The sequence below is a fragment of the Zootoca vivipara genome, chromosome 2 (genome assembly GCF_965207765.1).
Source record: "Zootoca vivipara chromosome 2, rZooViv2.hap1.1, whole genome shotgun sequence".
Classification (NCBI taxonomy): domain Eukaryota; kingdom Metazoa; phylum Chordata; class Lepidosauria; order Squamata; family Lacertidae; genus Zootoca; species Zootoca vivipara.
In genome coordinates, this window is record NC_142584.1 from 98,027,446 (window position 1) to 98,049,511 (window position 22,066).

Here is a 22,066-nt window from a genome sequence, read left to right on the forward strand (position 1 = left end):
TATATATATATATATATAATGTTTTGCTTTTTTAAAAAATGTATGTGGTATGAAATTTTTTTAAAAATAAAAATCTGGGCCTGTCTTTAGGTTAAGCAGTCAGATGAAACTAACCCTTTGCAAACTACTGGGGGCAGACACACCCTCCATTCTCTCCAATGGGAGTTCCCCTCTGCAATGCAAATTGTAGGAAGCAGGGGTCCAGTGCAGATGTGGACCATGGTGTGGGGAACAAGAGGGCTTTAAACCAGTGTTCAAAACTCCCATTGTCCTAGGCACATTTTGCGACAGGGAATTTCATTAGCACGAGCAGTTTCCGAGCTCTGGGCGCAGTACTAAGATTTCAGATTAAAACTGCAGAGTGGGAGGAAAGGGGGACCTTTTTCTGCCTCCCCACTTCCAGCTACTCTGAAGATTGGAGAAGAGACCCTCTTATGAATATTAGGGGGGTGGGCAGGGGAAGGACTAGACCGTGTGAAAAACGGACATACCAGTAATATGTTAGCTGCAGTTCATTCATTTCCAGCTTCATATTCTTGTTATTACAAAAAGTGTGCCTAGACATTCCGTTGTTGCGCCCATAACCTAGCTCTAAGGTGCCATTTAGTTCCTAGCTTTCCTATCTCAGTTTTTAACACTGCTTTAAACCTCCCCCAACCCCTGTTGTGGTCCCAAGGTAGAATGGGGTCCCAGCAGATAAAATTGGATGCACAAAGGCCAAGGAGGAGCAGGTAGGGGCAAAGGAGGAAAGGCTAGATGGAAGTCTCCAGTCCGCGGTGGCCTCTCCCAGTTCCCTGCCTTTGTGTTACATGGACATTATATCAAGTATAATATCTACAATGCATGTTTCTGCTTCTGCAACTGTTTTGTGCAATAATCACTTATCCAAATTGCTGTTAATTCCACATATAAAGTGCAGAGCCCTATTAGTTAATATCATCCCACCAGTAGCAAATGAGCATTTAGATGGGAGCAAAGCAAGAGGAGAGCTACTCTGCAAACCCTACAGTACTTATAGCCGAAGGTCATGACATCACTTCATCATGCAATTTGCCAGGGCTTCTTGTAGAAAGTGAGTGAGCATGTGCAGCAGAAATATATGCCAGTGAAGGGCTGTTGCCAGGTTTTTTTTGTGAATGGGAATGTTTAATGTGTTGGCAGTAATGGCACTGTAATTATAAGAGGTGGCTAAGGTGCAGTTAATAATATGATAAATAGATAATCTGAAGCTTTCCTAAATCCCCAGACAAAATGATAGATTCTCCCGACTCCTGTATCCACCTCTTTCTAGCTACCTTAAATCTTGGGGGTGGGGTAGGGGTATAGAATCAAAGAATTGTAGAGTTGGAAGGGACCCCAAGGGTTATCTAGTCCAACCCCCTGCAATGCAGGAATCTTAATGCTTGGGGGCACATGCATAATTGCAATTTTAAGCCCTGCACAGAACAAGGCTTCTATAAATCAAAAGAAGAGCTGAGAGGCCTGTTAGATGTTAGTGGGCTGCATCCTCCTCCATCGATTCAGCTCTGAAAAGAAAACAGGAGAGTGTTACTTCGAAAGATCACCACAGAATGTGTTTGTGCTAAAGGATTAAGCTGACATTGTGTGTGATATAACATGTAATGACTTGTTTAACATGTAATGAAGAAATCGAAATTGAATCTCTCCCTGCGTCATGCTGAGTAAGAGGCCCGTTCGGCAAGGAACTGTCATATTAAATTCTTGTTGTGCTTCCAGACCCCTTTTGATTCCTAAATCTTTTAGTGGAGACTAATCTAAAATCAAAATGGTTCAGGGGCCCACATGCCAGAAGTGGTCACATTTGTAAAAGTTCAATGAACCTGCAGAAGGAGGTTGAATTTTGTTGCTTTACTACAAAGCTTGCAGCCAACGCACCTGCTGGTTTGCTTTTTGCTTGGGCTTGTAATGTCCTGTTGTGTCCGCTTTGCCTTCTTTGGAGCTGGCTACATAAAGTGTAAAAAATACTGAACCCCTTCTGGTTAAATACACGTGTAATTAACAAGCAGCAGCAAGCCACCAACCCACACTTTAAAAGGCAGCACTAGTAACATTTTCAATATTAAATATTTGTAGTTGTCCTTCCTTCTGTTGTTATGGTCCTTAAAGCTCAGGTTTCTGCGAAAATCATGTGCCAAAATAAGTCAGGCTAGTTATTCAACTAATTTTATTCCATGACCCGCTATTCAGGGCTATTTGTACTTCCAACAAAGTCCTGTAGCTCTTTACTGTTTATATAATCCAGCACCTTTGAATTGCCACTGCAGGAGATCTTTACAGTTTCCACGATGATGTTTGCCCACTTATATAACAAAACACTAGTAACACAGAATCAGTTCCTTGTTTACTTTTTCATTCAGTTCATATATTTCACTCTGTTAACATCTAGTCTTCCTGCTTCTGACACATTTCTCTGTCACTGCTGGAGGCAGCAGTGACAACTGAGGCTGCTGGCAGAAGCGTCTATCATAGTATTGCTAGCAAGTCAACTGGTACTTTTGTACGGAACTGATTGAGGCATTCCTATCCTCACCACTGTCTCCCATCATGCTTTGGGATGAACCGTGGTACGGAGGGGGGAAAGGGGGCAAACGTTCTTATCCCACTGCATCAGTTGCATCCCTGGTGTTTGCCATTAATTGGAAGGTGATCATCTGTAGTGAGGAGCCAGATTACTTAGTTAGATTTCCCCACGAGATTTAGAAAATCTGAGTTCCAAAATGCACAGGGAGCCTACACGGCAGTCACCCTCGAATGGGTGTAGAAAATGACTCAAGGCAAATCTTTAAAAATGTAGTATAAACGCAGACAACTGGGAAAGACTGGCCTGCGAGCGCTCCAGATGGAGAACAGCCTTTACCAAAGGTGTCATGGACTTTGAAGACACTCAAACTCAGAACGCAAGGGAGAAACATGCTAAGTGGAAGGCACGCTTGGCAAACCTGCACCACAATCAACTCCCGCCTGGAAACCTATGTCCCCACTGTGGAAGGATGTGTGGGTCCAGAATTGGCCTCCACACAGTCACTTGCAGACTCATTGTTAAAACCATGTTTATGGAAGACATTCTTACTTGGCTACAAGTGATTGCCAAAGAAGAGAGAATGTCCAGAAATGCCGTAGAAGCTGCGGAGCGAGTGTGTTGCTCCCCATTTCTGCCTGTTACACATGCTTGGAGGAACTTGGTTAGGGTTGCACTGTTAATGCTCCCTGTGTTCTGTCCAATTGCTTTTCATGTTCTTATTTGGACTTCAGGAGCTCCTGCCCCCCCCCAAACACCCCAATTCTAGCATAATATAGAAGTGTAAAGAAGTGATTCCTGTCACCCCTGATAGTGAAGGGTGGCAGATGCTTGCCCCAAATATTTTTTCCTACCCTTTCCACCACCAGTATATTTCAGTCTTCTTTCTCATGCTATGTTTGCATTTAACGTGTGCAGCAAAACTCTTGCTCCCCTAATAACAGTCTTTGCTCCCCTAATAACAGTCTTCCAAACTTTTTTTTCAGTCACTCCTTAGTCCTAGCTACTCACAAATCTATGCAGTTCAGTTGTATTCCCTCATAATTGCTCCTTTGCTAATTTTAGGGGGTTTTTTATTTTAAAAAATGTTGCATTTCAGAACTTTCTAGAGAACATCGAAATGCCCGTTAAGTTTGACACAAAATGTTTATATTCACAGCAGTAATTTTGGTAAAAAGACCTACAAGCAGGGCATTTTTTTTCAGCCAGAACTCACTGGAACTCAGTTCCGACACCTCTCAGGTAGGCGCCATTGCCATTATAAGAGAACAAGGGAGGCATTCGTGGTGAGTTCTGGGACCTATTTTTCTAGAAAAATAGCACTGCCTACAAAAGATCTGAAAATATAGTGTGGAAGAGGCAGGGTTTTTTGCACCAAATCTCCTCAGTTGCCACTTCTTCTCCTTTGCTTTGCTTTGGGATAATGACCTGTGCCATATTTATGGGAAGGTTAATAGGGAGAGACCTGGGGAGGTAGAGGTTGAGGGACAGCTATTGCTTGTTATTATTGCTAAGCAGCCTCAGGGTACTCTGCTCTCTCTAGTTCTCCGAGTAGGGGACATGAAATCCACTTGCTTGCTCACTTAACACCCCAAATAGTCTTATGCTGTATTTTTCGCTAAACATGTGGAAGGCCGTAAAACTAGCTGTATAAGATATATTTGTCTTTACCTTTACATTTCAGTGTTCTGTCTCTTGTGGACGAGGGCAGAAGTATCGAGAAGTTTATTGCTTGTCGAAGGATGGGACACATTTAGAAAACAATCTTTGCAAACACCTGGCTAAACCGAATGTGCAAAGAAAGTGTAGAGGTGGCAGGTGCCCAAAGTGGAAAACAGGAGACTGGGGACAGGTAAGGTGTGACATCCTACTTTTTGCACCGACAACTATGGCTGTTAATAAACATCTGGGTGTTGTGGTCGTTTTAAGGGAGGGGAATCATAGCTCAGTGGTAGGACACATGCTTTGCATTCAGAAGGCACCAGTTCAATTATCACCCGCTCCAAGTAACAAAACTGAGATTGACCTCTGCAAGAGGCCTTGTAGAGTTGTCACCTGAAAGTACTGAGCCTGATGGATAAGGGGGTTGATCCGGATTTTATTGGGTTTTATTTTCCTGATTATTAAAGCTGCTTCTCTCCTGGATATATGGTCTCATTGTTTAAGATGAAAGGGGCATGTAGACTTCCCTTCCCACCCTACACCTCTATATGTGTTGTTGTTTTTTTGATCACATGGAGGGGAGCCGGATCATGCCTGCCCTCTCTCCCCACCCCTCTTCCCACTTCTCATATGTTCAGCATTTACGTGAAAAGAATTGTGTGTGCATAAATTTCCACGCTAATACTGAATGAACAAAAGTTGAGAGACAAGGTCCTACTCTCCCTCCACACGTTCATCATGCAGGCATGGGATGAGAGATGTCTGTGTACCCCTGGGTTGCAAATCTTCCTTGGTTTCCCAGCAGATGGCTGCATTCAGTCCCATCTCTCTAAATGGGACAGTCAAAGGCAGATGGATCTAACTTTGACAGTAGGAATCCTCCACTGTGGCGTGTAAATTCAAGCTTCAAGCTTCCTCTGTAGCTTGACATAGAATTTTAAATGTATTTTATAGTACTATATATGTTTGTCAGGCTTTTCAGTAGTGGCCCCCTGTCTGTGGAACACTGGACCAATGCTGGCATTTTGTTTGTTTGGTCTCCTCACACCCCCAAGCATCAATCGCCTTTTATTTCTCCAGGCATTTTTGAGTATTAATTTTCTACAGCGGTTGAATATTTTTTTTGGGGGGGGGAGGAATCAGTGTTCGAAAGACCCATTGCTCTAGGCGCATTTTGCAACAGGGAATTTCATTAGCGGGAGCAGTTTCCAAGCTATGGGCACAGTACTGCACCTAAGATTTCAGATTAAAACTGCAGAGTGGAAGGAAAGGGGGACCCTATTCTGCCTCCCCATTTCCATCCACTCTCTGAAGACTGGAGAAGAGACCCTCTTAAGAATATTAGGGAGGTGGACAGAGGAAGGACTAGAGCACGTGAAAAATGAATATAAGATTTTAGCTGCAGTTCATTCATTTTCAGCTTCGTATTCTTGTTATTAAAAAAAGTGTGCATAGACACTCCATTGTGGCATCCATAACCTAGGTTTAAGGTGCCATTTAGCTCCTAGCTTTCATAGCTCAGTTTCTAACACTGGGGGGATATTTGGTAGTCAAGTCCATGTTGGGACATAGACGGGTGTACTTTATTTTGTGGCCCCCTTAATACTCTTTTCAACACCTTACTTCGTGTTGGATTTTTAATTTTTGTAAGTTCCTTTGAATCTTTTGTGGGAACATAGGAAACTGCTTTCTCCCCACCCAGACCATTGTCCATCTAGCTCAGCATTGTCACTGGCTGTCAACAGGTCTCCAGGGTTTCAGGAAGGAATTTCTCCCACCTGGAGATGCTGGGGATTGAACCTGGGACCTTCTGCATGCAAAGCAGATGCTCTACCACTGAGCTATAGCTCTTCTCCAACAACTCACAAACTGAGATAATAATGATACTCAGAAGTAAGCCCCCATCAGAGGGCATAGAATTGCGCTGCTAATACCTTCCTTGGATACATTTCACAACCCCTCTTGTAAAGCCTATTGTGGAAGGTTCCATTAGTTAACGAAAAGAGAGAAGGGAGGGAGGATGTAAGAAATCATATGTCAAATTCCTGTCACTGGCTTGTTGATCTCCTCCTGTCCCAGACCTTCGCTTTTATCTATGCTGTGGCCATTCCAGTTAGCATACTTCCAGCTAATACAGTACAGCTCCTTTTGTAAACAAAAGTGGAGGAGATCGTCCCTTGCGGTTGCTAAGCAACTGTGGGCTGCCATCAGAGACAGTGTGATACACAAGCAACCTGGGCCATGCAAAATATCCGGGCCTGTGCTTCAGCAGTTGCTGGGGGGGGGCTAACTGAGGGAATGGCGAGGGAATAAAATGAGGTTGTGCAAGGAGTGAGCAGGGGTTATGGTTGAAGGACATGCAAAGGCAGATGACAAGACGTGAGACTCTTCAGGCAGCCATCAACCTGCCACAGCTTCTTACCTTGCAAATCGTTGGCCGCCCCAAAGGGAAGAATATCAATGTCGGAGAGAAAGTGTTGCGCCTACCTTCAGTACAGACAGAAGTGCTTTTGCTTGCTGTTGAACCTTGCCATTTCTGCATCAGTTTCCTATTAATTAAAAGAAAAAGTCTGCACGCACAAAAATTCCTCAGCATTTTAGTGCACGTTTCTCCTAATACGGTATACACATCCAATGTGGAGAAGTGTGAATTTTTGAAAGATAGCTGAATTTCGATTTGAGTATTGTTCTGCAATGTGCAAATTGGGTACGTTCACATTAAAATGCAAACCATATTTCTTCCTATCTCTCTGGCTGGACTGGAAAGGCAGGTAATTTCTCTCCTTCTTCAGGACCCCAGGAGCCTGCTCCTAATCATAATGCAAATAGGCAGAGGGCCTACAGACCATGAGAATCTTAACTTGGAAGGGCTTCTCAAACACAAATGTGTGTGTGTGTGTGTGTGCGCGCGCGCGTGCATACACACACAGTGTCTTCAGCTTTCCTAGAGCCAAGCTGCTGAGTTGAGTCACTCACCATCACTGGTTTGGGGCAGGCAGCTTTAGTTCAGCTTTAGTTGAATGTATAATTTGGTTACTCCCTTAACATGCTGTCGCTGGTCACAGACTTTTAACTTAAGCAGACGGCTCTCTGTGGAACTCATATGATTATTGGCAGATTGAGGGGAACCGCCTTTGTAAGTCTGGGAACTTCCTTTTTAAGACGCAGCGAGTTTGCCATACTATTTTTGGGCCCAAGCTTTTCTTCTTCTTTTCTTTTCTGCACCTCTGCTTTTGCAATCACATCTTGCCCTGAAAGCAATCTTTGTGGCTAATGAAGGCATGCCAGCCGACGCACGACAGCCTGTCAGATGCTTGAACTTATATAAAAATAGACGTTCTGAAATTTCCAAGTATTATCTCAGATGATTGGGGCCCAATTCAGAAAGGACGCAAATTAATAAGGATATAGTATGATTTATAGCCTGCGATAATCTGTTGTGACTTGGCAATTAAAGGCTATGATTGCACTGCTCTGCCTGGTTGCCTGTGCTCCGCCCCATTGAAACGAGTGGGGTAAACAGCTAATCTGTATGCTAATGGTTAGCCCATGAACAGGCCATTGAGAGACCTAGACTTTGTTCTTCAGATGGTGTAAACCGAAATGTCTGTCACCTTAGTATAGTGAGTGGTACCAATTTAAGCCATCTGGACATCAAGCTGTGGTGATAGTGATTTGTTTTGGGGTTGTTTTTTTCCCCCATTTACAAATATGTGTCTAATGACACCCACAGAGAACTTTTAAAAATCTGCTGTCAGTGTTCCAACAGTAGTTCCTTATATAGTCGGTCTAGAAAGGGCTATCATTCATCACCATGCAGTGCAATGACACGTTTTGTCTAGCTTTGCTGTAGGAAAACCAAGAGTACAAGGAGGCTTAAATAATGCCTCCTTGGAATGTCATGGCTCTTTCTGCTAGATGCTGACATTTGGGGTGGGGCAGGGATTTATTAGCTGCTGCAATGTATTCTTCATACAGTATTTTCATTGGACGTCATAGAGAATATAATTTCAATGCACCCAAGGTTTCGTGGGCTCCTCTTCCGTCAAGGGGAAGGGACTTGGGTGTAAGATAAGGGGGGAAAGATGTGGGTGGTACCTTGCACTTTAATCTCAGGGAAGGAAATATGCAGCCTTGTTGTGTTCTTGGAAGCAGGACTTGTGGGAGGGGGGGAAATGCCCGCAGAAAGTATGATTTGCCCCGTAGGTTTCCAGAAATGTCAACCTATGGAGGAAGGGGAGAAACAGGCAAAAACTCACCACCATGAGTTATGCATGACTCAAGTTCTCACTCTCCATGGTTTTGGTCAGCAACTAATTTTATTGAAGGGCCACTATAGCCTAGTTTGCACAATCATATCTTGGGCTACATAAGTCAGGATATGCATAAACTGCAGGCCCTGAGTTGTATTATCGCAGTCACCAGCCAGATGCTTATGCCCACAGTCAGGACTGCTTTTGTACCCTGGTGGCTGGTACACAGAGGCAGGCGGCTTCTCATCCTGGCAAATAATTATCAGGACAGTGAGTGACTTTCCAGGATCCCATCCTGGTTTTCTAAGCCATGATGTAAATGAGAGGTATGCGGTCATATACAACCATTCCCCAATGTTTTGCTTTGCCCAGTGAGTGAGTTCCTAAACCACTGTTAACCACAGCTTCCTGTTACGTGCGAACTCAGAAATTACTGCTAGTAACCTACGACAGAAGGAGCAGGCATGGTGCTGTCCAGCTGTATTTCACTACAACTCCCATCAGGATAATGGGAGTTATAAGTCCACAACAGCTGGTGTTAGCTAAACTGACCCATGATATTAAGACATGGTTTAAATATGGCATAATATGCTGACTCATTTGTCAACTTTTTTTAAAAAAAAATGGGGGTAAAGCACATTTTTAATTAAGTTTTGTTTTGTTTGTTTCTTTAAAAAGGTCAAAGCGACATTTTTCACAATACTGATTTCTACCAGGTAGATACTAAGGGCAATGCCGTATTGTGTTTTCTTCTTTCAGGTAAAGTAGTGATTTGCTAGAATTGTGACAGATCTCACAAATATCAGTTACCCTGTTTCTCATATTTTAAGACATACCCATAAAATAAGCCATAGCAGGATTTTTAAGCATTCAAGGAATATAAGCCATACCCCAAAAATAAGACATAGTGATAGGCGCAGCAGCAATGCCGGCCGCGGCAGGAGGAGGAGGAAAAAAATAAGACATCCCTTGAAAATAAGCCATAGTGTGTTTTTTTGAGGAAAAAATAAATATAAGACGTGTCTTATAATATGAGAAACACGGTATGTACATTGAGATCTGAACAGCAAGATTGTTTTCACTGTATACATGATAAGTACTACTAACATCTGCCTCTAAGGAGCTATTACTACCTTGCTAGGATGTTGACTCATTACTACTAGGGAGAGGTCCTCCAGTTCAATTTAGCTTAACTCATTTTGTATCAGTCTTCTATATTATCACAGCATTCCTGAAAATGAATGCCCTTGAGTATGAGGAACAAAAGGGATAAACTCCTTTTTGAAATACATTAAAGGGAGCGGTTTCGTGTCGATTGCTCTGGCTGCGATTCCGCTATTCCACTATAGGATTGCAGAGGGTAAGCAGCATTATTAATCTCAATGCAAAGCACCACACCACATGGGAAGCATTTGGGTACAGATCAAGCTCTCACTCGCTGGATCCTCACCTTGTCGTGGTGAGTGGGCTTGTGTGTTCCTCTGATCCTTGTGAGCGAAGCCGTCGGGAATCTCGTACTCCCAACAGGGTTACCGAAGGCGGCAAGGTCAACGGGAAGTGCGCTGCACATATCGTCAAATGTAAGATTCCGCTCTGGTTGCTGTTGCCAATTCCTTCTTTCCCAATAGTCCCAGGCCACAGATCGAAATCTCGCCCAACTCTTGCATTAAAATCACCCAGGAGGATAATTTTATCTTCTGTAGACGTCTCTGATAGGATGGTATCCAGCTGAGAGTAAAAAAATTCTTTAATGTCTTCATTAGCATTCAGTGTTGGTGCATAAGAGCTTATAATAGTAGCCTGTTGGTTTTTGGTGAGTTTTATTTGAAGGGTTGAGAGTCACTCATTAATGCCAGTAGGGACTTTTGACAGGAGCATCACAAGATCGTTTTTGATAGCGAAGCCTACCCCATGTATTCGATGTTCTTATTCAGATAGACCTTTCCAGAAGAATATGTAGCCTCTTTTTTCTTCCTTCAGTTGTCCCTCGCCTGCTCTTCAAGTCTCTTGATGTGCTGCAATATCAATGTTAAAACATCGCAGCTCTCTTGCGATGATGGCAGTTCTGCGTTCAGGATACTCGTTATATGTGTTATCTGACAAAGTCCGTATATTCCATGTTCCAAAGTTCAACTGTCTTTTACGACGGCTGGGTGGTGAACCCACTGGACGCAGTAATCCAGTCAGGGAAGAAGGGAGGCAGACTATGTTTAGGACACCTTTTCTGGCCCCTCCCCCTTTTGGGGGTGAGCAGAGTGGATCCTAAAAAAGCACTCCAATTGGACATCTTTACCAAAGGTGTCATGGACTTTGAAGACACTCGAACTCAAGACGCAAGGGAGAAACCTGCTAAGAGGAAGGCACGCTTGGCAAATCTACACTGTGATCAACTCCCACCCGGAAACCAATGTCCCCACTGTGGAAGGACATGTGGATCCAGAATTGGCCTCCACAGTCACTTACGGACTCATTGTTTATGTGTTTATGGAAGACGATCTTACTTGGCTACGAGTGATTGCCAAAGAAGAACAGATCAAGCTGCATTGTGTTCCACTTTTTCAACTTACAAAACTAGCCTTTCATAACTGTTTACAACCCCCCAAAATGTCCAAAGTACACTTGCTCTTTGGGTCTCTTCACTTTACGAGGCATACCAACACTAAAGTATGCAGCAGTGTAGAAGCCCTTTTTAAAGTTATTTACTCAATATAGAATGGTGATTTGCCGGGGGGGGGGGGGTGTGTGTGCATTGTAATTGACAACTAGCTGTAAATGTAAGAAAATGGTATGAAATTGTTATTTGCAGGAAAATGATAATTTGTGTTGAATTCAGGGACATTTTGCTTTGATAGATACGACATTATTGGGTTTATAAAGTTGTTTTTAATAACTCTTATATTAACAAGTGCTCTAAAACTTGTTAAACTAATACTTGCAAATGTTATTCATGAGCTCTGTATTTCAAGTATCTTATAAGTTCAAGGAAGCTTAAAGGTACTACATTACTGGATTCTAAAGTGTTGCTTAATGGTCCTTGCATTATTAGCAAAACCCAATCTTCAAAAATGCTAAATGTCAGCCGTAATATCTGTGTTTTAGCTACAAACCTTGACTTTTAAACTTTTTTCTTGGTAACATTAATTATCCTCTTCTATACACACTCAAACTGCCTTTCAGGATCTACGAATGAGCAATAATATCTCATCCATTTGCCATATTCAGAGGGCAATTCCATGTATACTTGCCAGGAGAAAGTCCAGTTGAGTTGTGGGACTTACTTCCATGTAAACAATGCATAGGATTGGACTGGAGTACTGTCAATATGAGGGGGACGTGGGTGGCGCTTTGGGTTAAAGCACTGTGCTGCTTGGGCTTGCTGATCAAAAGGTCAGCGGTTCGAATCCCCGCGACAGGATGAGCTCCCATTGCTTGGTCCCAGCTCCTGCCCACCTAGCAGTTCGAAAGCACGTCAAAGTGAAAGTAGATAAATAGGTACCACTCCGGCAGGAAGGTAAATGATGTTTCTGTGCGCAGCTCTGGTTTCGCCAGAAGCGGCTTAGTCATGCTGGCCACATGACCTGGAAAAACTGTCTGCAGACAAACGTCGGCTCCCTCGGCCAGTAAAGCCAGATGAGAGCCGCAACCCCGGAGTCGTTCGCAACTGGACTTAATTGTCAGGGGTCCCTTTACCTTTTACTATCAATGTGCCGTCGGTAACACATTCCCTGTGAATAAGTGAGACTGACTCACAAATATAAGATTATTCACGTACTCCAGACATTATTATTGCTTACTTATATATTATTTTAATGAATCTTCTAAAAACAAGGACAAATGAAACTATTTTTCCTAACCTTCATTAGGATTAGTTTTAGACTGAATATGTTAAAATAATTCCAAAAGCAATAGTAAATTAGGATGGGGGAAGAAGAAATAAAGTGGAAAGATAGTTAGCTATGGAATTAGACATACGCTTACCGGTAAGTCTGCTTTAGGAGCTGTGGGGAAGCTTGTAGCATGATGTGGGAAGAGGGACATATCCAGCAATCTGATAATGATCCTGTTGGCTTACTCCATAGTTTTCAACAATGGTAGCCTTTCTGCCTCTCTGCTTTGTTTATCTGCAAGTGCCATCTTTTGCCACTCTTGCAATTTTCTAGATCAGCTCCATTCTTCATTTTTCTATGGAGCTGTTGGAACCAGTTGTGACATTCAGTAAGTTGATAATTTCACACAGGCCTTCTCTATGTGACTGTGATCTGTCATTTACCTCACACAATGGAAGAAGAAAAACATTTGCACAAGGAGTTCTGTACATGTAGCTGTGCATTGAGTAGTTCTGCTAGAATCCCATAGCTGGAAACGTTTCTTCTTGTGTTTGTAAGGCCTGTGGCCCTACAACGTGTTTCCCTACAAAAAGATGAATTCGGTGGCTTAAAAGCTTGGCTGGCCCTAACGTAATACAAAATTGAGGTGGCTGCCTCAGTCAACAGATTCTTGACAGGCACTAAACGGTAGCTTTATTGTGAGTTATATTCTTCTTTTAGTGGGTGAGTTGGAAAAGTGATCTTGTGTATGTCCTGTAGAAAGTAATGCACACTGATTTTGAGTGTGTTACCCTAATGGAAAGGGGGTGAAACAACTGGGATTACTTCAATCATATCAGTTGCGTGTCGAGGACCCCATAGCCACCCTCAAATAAAGACACAATTCACACAGAATTTTTGTTTAAGGTTTTTGGCATAAATTTTGGCCACAACTTTATTGATTATAGCATGTGAGTGGTTACTTAGGCATTGGTTCGCGACTATCTGTTCCTGCCTAGAGGTAGGAACAGAACTGACATTCGCAAGACTGCGAAAGCCAGTAAGGGAAAACATTTTGGGGAGAGCATAGAGCTGGGCGCCATGCTCTCACTTCTCCCCAAATGTTCCCAGGGGCTCTTGTGTGGCCCAAGCCCCTTGACGGGGGTTTGGACAAGAGCATGGCTAGCCCCTGGATTCCTTTAACGGAATACCCTTGCAGCAGCAGCAGCATTGGAGGGGCCGGCACAGCCAACCATACCCCCTCCATCAACCAAATTAACCAGTGCCTAACCGCAACCTTACAAGTTGTGACGATTTGCTACGCAGTTGGCAAAAACCAAATGGCACCAGCCAATCAGCCAGATGGCAAAATTCCTACCAGGCTCCTGCCCGAAAAGCAGACGACCCCATGACAGGCATAGCAAGGTCAATGCGAACAGCCCTAAATATTTGGGGGGGGGGGTGATCCAATGTGTGCAGCGAAAAGAGGAAGCTCAACGCTGCGCGTAGGGAATAAATAGCCCCTCAACAATCACTCATAAAATTGCTACACCAAATTCTTCCCAACGACTGAGGGATACCCAATCAGATTTGTGGCCATCTATACTACCAGTATACCAGCAACACAGGGATGTCTTGGTTGCCCCCACCGCAACACACGCTCTGCATGATGGAGAGCACGCTTTCGCAACACAGCATAGGAATTTACATGCATCATTATTTATGTTATATATACACTGCCCTGAGATGGTTTATATTTTTAAAGATAGCATGAAAATATTTTTAATAAATACTGCATATGTGGAAGTGAGGTGCCACTCAGGTTCACAAGGGTTTTGGTAGTCCTGCTGCAAACCACTGGCATGTAGCATTTCGGCATTTCCTATAATAGGTATCTAAATCTATTTGCACATGTTGCCCTGCAACCAGTCCATGCAGAATGTAGGCACCCTATATCTAGAAATGAGCAAACCAGTGATATTTTAGGGAGCAGGCTAGCAGGTGGGGCCCATTATTTACATCATAGGAGCCTACACAACACAAAACACTGTTGCTATATGTAGGTTTTATTTTATTTGTGTGTTTTTTTCTTATATTTTGGAAATATTTTTTTTTCCTTTACATTTTTTTGGGGGGGGGGCAAGAGAGTGGGTCCCTAAGCTATATCCTGTTTAGCTTATACGTAAATCCGGCACTGATCATATAACCTCCGCACAAGCAAATCATAATAAAAGCTCAATAAAGGGCAGGGGATGTGTAACCTTCACGCAAACTCGTGAAAACAAATCAGGGTGAATGCTCAATGAACAGGTTGCCTGGAGGAGACCTCACAACTGTCTTTCTATTTTAAAAGATATCTGAACTAAAAACTTTCAATGTTGAAGAGAGACCAGGGGTGAAAATAGGCAAGACTTTTGAGCCTTACCTTTTGTGCCTCTTCAGTGCTCAGTGTCCTGTGGGAGAGGAGTTCAGCAGAGAAGCGTCGTCTGCCACCTTGGCGCTCACAAAACAACTAGTGACACCGAATGCAGTCAGGCCAGCAGGCCAGCTTCTGAACAAGAATGCCAGATGGCGGAATGTGCCTCTTACAGCTGGAAAACAGAGGATTGGCAAGATGTAAGTAGACTATTTATTTATTTATTTATTTAAAAAGTTATTTCAGTGTGTTTCGCCTTTAATATTTATATATTATTAAGGTGATTTCAGTTAAAAGAAATAGTGATACAGAAAAAAAGAAGGAAAAGTGAGAGGTAGAAAAACAACAACAACAACAACAACAACAACAACAACAACAACAACAACAACAACAACACATATAAAAGCAAAAATATGGGGGGGGGGAGCAATATACTATATTCCTATATATTCTTGTATAAATTGGTGTAGTGTTATTGCCCTAGTGTTCATGTAAACGCTAATAGCCTACTACATTTTGTAGAGACTCATTCCACATGTTATCGTATTTATTCATACAGTCTGTGCCTGTAAGCAGTCCATTCATAAATTGCCAGTGATAGCATATTGTCAGTGCCTTGATTGAAGGGTATCATATCTTTATTTTTCCAATTCCTCAATATTGATCTCTTGGCCACCATTGGGGCACAGAAAATCCATTTCTGTTGTGCCATTGATAATTTCCATAAAAAATATTCTCCTCTGAAAGATTTAACTCTTTCTGCCCAGTCATAGTTACACAGTCCAGCACATTCTCCCCAAACTGTAGAACACTGTACAAACATGTGTTTCAGAGAGGCATTGTCCTTGCCACATCTCCAACACTGAGCTATCTTAGCTAACCCCTTTTTATACAACCGTACAGGAGTCCAATAAACTCTAAATATTATTTTCTGTTGTATTAATCTTCATTTTAAATCTAATGACACCTTAGGTATTGAAGCTAATACATTTTCCCACTGTCTGGGTAATAATGTAAATTCCAATTCTTTATTCCAATCATCTCTGCATATTGAACTTGTGAATTGTTAATAGATACCTATAAAAAGTAATTGCTGGCTTTTTATTTTTGAATGAGTTGTCCATTTGCTCCAAAATCTCAGGTATCTCGGAAGCTGAAAGGGCTGACGGCCCAAACACACTTGTTAGGAGATGTTGTAATTGAAGATATTTCCATTGGGCTGCATCTGATAGGTGATATTTTTGTCTTAATGCAGCAAAAGTATAAAATTCATCTTCCCTATCTACATCAGTTGATCCAATGTCAATACACCTGCTTCCATCCAGTTTTCCCATATCACCATCTAATTTTGCAATTCTTAGTGTGCAGTTTCCCCACAGAGTAATTTAGCATGTGAAAATGGATCAAATTTGTTTTTATTAGCCAATATGTTCCATATTCTTCTAAGTGATTTGTTTGCAGATATAAGTAGACTATAATGTGGTGGGACTATGCTAACATTGAAACAGAGCAAAGGTGTTCCTGATACTCTTTCTTTGCCATCCCATTTCTCTTTGTGGGGAGTTAGACAGCACAGAGAGATGATGGGATAGTTGGCTGGTTAAAAACACACTGTCACCATGCTTTGTGTATTGCAAAGGTTGAATCCTTGAGTGGGAGGGGGGGACCCTGAGACCCCCAAAGAACAAGTGGGGTCCAAGAATACACAAATAAGTGGCACTGAACAGATTAGCCACAAACTGTATGTATAATAAGATCTCCCTCCGAGTTCCCGTACCAGTGTGGTAGCTTTCTCCATTCTCTTGAAACCTTGTTTATGCTTTCTACATGACCAAGTCTGGAGATACGCTTTGGAAAATGAGCCCATGCTTTGCAAAATACCCCCTTTTTAATGCTTACCAAGTGTTCAGTGCTACAGCACGAGCCATGTGGCAGATTTATTACAGAAGCACTGACACACACACCTGTTGGACCTAGTGTGCAGTAAGAAAGTAAGAAAGTTTATTGGTTCTGCTGTGCTAGCTAAATCCTGCATTAACGCTTTTCATTTGGCAAGCAGGCATAGAGTAGACATGCTGCTGTGGGCAAGAGTCGGCTCGATCATCAGAATGTTAGTTCAGGCAAACGCTAAGCATTAAGTTCTTAAGGAAACACCAGGACATGTTCAAAAACCTATTAATGCTGGTGACTTGATTTGTTAATTAAAGCAGGAAGCTTAATTTTCAGAAGGTAAAAGGCAGAGCTTTTTAAATGAGAAGTGTTTGATCTATCCCACATAAGAAGTGGACGGCATAAGCAGATTTAATTACCACTATGCATGGCATATATGATTACCAGAGTTGTTGCTCTTTTCATCAGTATAATCTACTGAGCTGATACAGGATAATAGAAGAAAGCAAGTTTGTTCTATTAAAAAAAGGCACCTCTTTAAATAATTTTAAGTGTAAGATCACCTTCCCTCGCATACAATTATTACTTCGTTTTTAATTTTGCCATTCTATAAACAGCTTTCAATACTGTCCCCATTGGTAGTGAATAGATATTTTGGTCCACAACTCCCATTGGCACTGGCCAGAGGCCACACTGGCTGGAGCTGATAGGAATTGTAATCTAAATCATCTGGAGAACAGCATATTGAGAAAAGGCAATAGTTATATATTTCAGATATACGCTAAACCTAGGATATATCTGGATGTGTCTGGGCAGAATCTAGGAAATGGTTACTCGCTTTGAGTGTGTATCGCGCTTTCTGATTGGAGGAATGGTTCTGGGCAGTCAACCGGGTCTAGAAATGACTACTTAGATCCCCAAATTGTTCAAGACAGGCTGGCCGTTTTGAATCCAGTGTTTGCTGGAACTTAGGCTACATTCACATGGCAGTTTCTTCTGTTTCCCCAAAGTTTCCCTAATTTTCTGCATTATTGTTCAGCTTTCATATGACATAAAAGCCACTTCCAGAAATACAGCAGAATGTGACACAAATTTAGTGCTTATTTCCCTTTTACTTGGTCCAGAAAGACACCTGTTTGCAAAAAAACAAAAAACACCACATAAATAAGCACTAAATATGCTCTATTTACTCCACTATATTTTCAGGAGTGGTTTTTGTGTGGTATGAAAGCTCAGATATAATGGGGGAAATGGAATAAGCTGCTGTGTGAATGCAACCTTGGTCTATTCACTTGTGTCTGAGCATATCCTGATGTATCCAAGTGCTTGGAATTCACCTGGAGAATTCACCTGTAGCTCATCTTTTGCAAACGGGGTCAGTCCCAGGCATCTTCCTATGTGAATACACAGCATCTAGTACAAAACATTGAGGTACCGGCACATGTGCTGACACATGTGGTTATAAATTAATCTAAAAACAGATGTCTGTCTTAAAAGTGTTTCTCCATAGCCTGCTAAAAAATGGATCTGGTTATGGAAAGGGTTATAAGGTGGAGAATAACTTGTCATTATTAAGAAGCAAGGAGAAGGGATGTACCAGAAAGTTCTGGGTGTCTGTGGCTTTATAGTAGCCAGCATTTGTTAATCTTGCCCTACACAGTCAATATTTTACAGCAGAATAGTAAAAGAAAGAAAGAAAGCAAAAAGAAACCTCTGCTAGCTTGTATAAATAGAGAACTCTCCTTGTTGCCCCTCCCTTGCCTTCCCATTCCTTTGTTTTGTGAGCATTTTCTAGATAGGTAGATCGGATGCTTGTGGGATTATGAGGCATGTGTGAGAAAAGGAAAGCAAAAAACATAATATTTTAAAAATAAAGTAAAATTTAAACAGCCTGAAAAGGAGAGGAGACAGTGTGTGAGAGAGGGTACGTTGTGGGTGTATTTGTTTCAAAAGGTGTATAGCTCTTAACAGATTAAAAGTATACATTTGTAGTACATACTTGGGACACACAGGCACAGAATAAAGTTGTGAGTTTGAAGGATTGTTTGCCTAACACACTCTGATGCAAATATATACATATTTATATATGTTTGTGTGTGTGTGTATATAGTGTGTGTGTGCGTGTGTGTGTGTGTGTAAAATGTTAGCACCATGTGGGCACTTTTGCATTAACTGGTAACTGGCATGGTCTGCTCAGGTTGTTGAATTCCATGTTTGGTATATCTTTCCTTCTAGCATATTCACAGTTGCATAAAACACTTTCTTCCTCCCCCTTTACTTGGGACAGAAAGGAAGAATAAAAAGCAATTCCCAGTTCTTCAGATTCTGAAGGAACAAACTTTCCTCAGAGAGCAGAGAGAATGTTTAAGGTGAAGTCAACAGCTCCCTCCTTCAGATTTGCTTGTCCTCGAATTCCCACAATATGTTGCATTAACAGCATACATGGCAGAGTCTCTTACCCTGAGCTCACTCCCACATCAATTGTGCGCCCTGGGGATGGTTTTTATATATAGAAAAGATACACATTCTGTCATATTCTGCTGCTGTCTTAAGGTCCAGAGATACTCCAATCCCGTACAGTGACAAGTGAGGATCAATAGAAGCTCCAAGGAAACACTTACTTCAAGTGGTGTAAAAAAATTGTGGCTTGAGCTGCACTACAATGGCCCACAGCCTATTTCTTTCTGTAAGCAAGAAACAAAGGAGGACTCAGCCTTGAACTGTTGTCTTCTGCAGAACTGCTTGTAAAAAGATTGTGTGGAAGATTGTAGGAAGCACAGTGTGAACAGAACACATTGAAACAGATCACCAAATAGCATGCATTGGCAGAACTTACCCAAATTGGAGTAACTTTGTTCCCAAAGCAACTGCTCCTTTCTCTCCCCAGTCCCTCACTCTCTTCTTTTTCCCTCTGTCTGTTTCTCGCAAATTTTGTTATAACTTCTACACAACTGGAAGGCATTAGGGACCCCTCCCCCACGCACACTGCCGGCCCTTTTTGTGGGAGGTGAATGTTTGATGGGTCACGCTGGTTTTCTAACGCTTTCCAGGCTCCCCGTGTGCTGGTTTTGTGTGTGTGTGTGTGTGTGTGCTCTGTAAATCTCTACCATGTGACAGAACAGACTTCAAGGAATGCTTTTAAAAAAACCCACCAACCTTTAAATCCCTGACATCTTCCTCATAAGAAATCATGAATGACAGTCCAGATCTTGCACACATTAAACACTTGGTCCTTGGGATATCTTTTTTCCAGCAGTCCTGCACCCCTCACACCACTTCCAACCCGCAACCCCCTCTTTTTCAAACTGATAAACTGCCAAAAAAGGCACCTTGTCTGCCATAGAACTCGTTTTCATGTTATTTATTGAGGGATGAGGTGCTGGCTGAATTAAGCCATCTGGTAGTAAATCCAGACTGACACGAAAAGCCTGTTGGAAACAAGGTTACAACCTCATTAAGGCCTGCGTTTGAACCTCTGTCCCTGACTGGTTCAATTTTCCCTGGTCCTGTTTACAATTCTCGTGGAGTTCCAGTGAGCTTATTCTACTGTTATTTAATTGTTTGCAATGACGTTCTACGTGGAGCAGCCCTTGAAGATGGTCTGGGGGTAAAATGTGTAGCCTGGTGGCAAACAGGGACTTCCTATAGGGACATCTTGCCAGTGCTGAAAAAGTTGTGCTGGCTGTCAGATTGCCTTTGGGCCTAATTCAAAGTGCAAATTCTGGCCTTTGCCCACCTAGGGCCTAGTCCTTACTACTTTATTAAGTTGTGGTGTGGAGCCATTTGCCCTGCCTAAATTCTCTTAGCAGCCTTGAGGTATGTATGAAGCCGAGTGGCTCATCGGTAGCATTCAGATGCAATGCAATTCACTGTCACTTTTTCCAGTGCAGACTGTGGAACTTGTTCTTCCTTCATTGGCTGTATTTTTCATTTGCTGTGCTTTATGATTACATTTGTTTTGTTTCATCGTGGGGTTTGGTTTTTTTCCAACGTCAAAAAAAAAAAAAACCTCAAAGGCTGAACGATGGGTTACACATTTTGATTAATTAAATAAACAAATGAAGTTACGGCATACCGTGAAACACAAACCCATTTTCTTCCCCACTGCTTGCTCAGAACGACCTTCTCAAGTAAGAAACACACCACATATCACAGGCAATGCTTATCTTTCCTAAAGCTGCTTCCACCTCCTTGGTCTGCAGAACTTTATTTTGTCTCTGCCACCGTGGTTCTAAATATATTCACCTAAACTTGACAGCTATAGAGGCTGGCAGAAGGAGTGACACAGGATCATGTCTTGGTGTGAAGTCATGTAGTAGACTTATCAGCATATTCCTATTAATTGGGTAATTGTATGCTTCGAATTAAGCTTTGCTCCTTTTGGCTGTCACTCAGGTAAGTTCCACTCCAAGCCCCAGCCATGGGGCATGTGGTGGTGCAAGGTGGAGCCATTGTCAAGAGGGCGGCTTCCCAGTTCCACCCCATGGCATGCACCACTAGTGTTGTAAGTCTCCTTCCTAGATCCAGCACAGAAGGAGGTAAGTGGGAAGCAGCTGAAGCTTTTTCAAAACTTCAAAAAACAATGAGAGGACATCTCGCTTAACAGCCAACACCAGTCCTGCCATCCACCATATTTCTCCCTCGCTGCATCAGTTCTGCCACATGGTCACTAACCTCCCTTTCCGATCTCTTCTTTCAACAGTGCAGCAAAACATGTGGCGAAGGCTCCAGATATCGCAAGGTGACCTGTGTGGATCAAGATATGGAAAAGGCCGACAGCCTTCACTGCGATTCAAGCAAGAGGCCGCCTGATATTGAGGCCTGCAACCTGGCACCGTGCGAATACATTTGGATTACAGGGGACTGGTCAGAGGTAAGTCTGCAGGAAGGCAAAAAGAGGGAGCCTCTGCTTTTGTGCTCTGATTAATTGCATCCACCCAGAATGCCAAGAATAATTTATGCAAATCATATATTATAATGCTCCTTGAATTTCTCCAAGAGCTGATCGGTGGTGTTCTGCTAAATATCACTTTACGTTGATTGATTTGTTTATCAAAAAGTGGGTCAGGATGGGGAATGATAGCAGGAGAGGTTACTATTCGGTCCCTATATTTTATACTCGGCAGAGGTGCCCACTGTTGGTCCAGTTGTTGGGGAAACAAAAAGAAAATTAGGCTGGGAGGGGGAAGGCTGAGGAATTACCTGACAACTTTGAAAATAACAATTTGTTCTCGTAAATACAAAGATCAGATTTCTACTTCTTGAGCAAATCTGGGCTGACACTTCGGCCCCCACAACACTGAGCACACCTGTCAAGAGAAATCAGCTGCTTCCCATGTTTGCCCAAGCTCAGCACAGAAGGAAACAGACGGATCCTGGCCTGTTCCTTCTGCATCATATGAAGAAGCGTTTCACACCGGGGGAAAGCCCCATCGAGAAATGGCAGTGCTATTGCTCACCTAGCAGAAAAGGGAATTTTTTAAAGAGTAGAATGGAGTTG

The 22,066-nt window shown here is 42.5% G+C and overlaps 1 protein-coding gene and 1 long non-coding RNA gene across 8 annotated transcripts in view; one reads left to right on the forward strand and one right to left on the reverse strand.

The window, feature by feature from the left end:
* ADAMTS9 (ADAM metallopeptidase with thrombospondin type 1 motif 9) overlaps positions 1-22,066 on the forward strand; it is a 131,466-nt gene that overhangs the window by 92,267 nt on the left and 17,133 nt on the right. For 3 of the 4 annotated variants that reach the window (XR_015948467.1, XM_035106736.3, XM_035106737.3), the window contains exons 29-31: positions 4,224-4,391; positions 14,703-14,876; positions 21,269-21,439. Coding sequence is in view for 3 of the 4 variants with exons in the window: in XM_035106736.3 (XP_034962627.3) it covers positions 4,224-4,391; positions 14,703-14,876; positions 21,269-21,439 (513 nt within the window). In the remaining variant the exon portion in view is untranslated. The remainder of the gene's footprint in view (positions 1-4,223; positions 4,392-14,702; positions 14,877-21,268; positions 21,440-22,066) is intronic. The other variant, XM_035106739.3, reaches the window with a different exon arrangement.
* Positions 32-19,626, reverse strand: LOC148686980 (uncharacterized). Of its 4 annotated transcripts, none has more exons than XR_015948471.1 (6): positions 19,403-19,626; positions 14,686-14,851; positions 12,433-12,644; positions 8,300-8,425; positions 6,624-6,750; positions 32-1,526 (listed from the first exon to the last, which is right to left on the reverse strand). It is a non-coding gene; the product is annotated as an uncharacterized LOC148686980 (long non-coding RNA). The 4 variants fall into 4 exon arrangements; XR_015948470.1 differs by having other exon boundaries at positions 8,300-10,800; XR_015948472.1 differs by lacking the exon at positions 8,300-8,425 and having other exon boundaries at positions 6,689-6,750.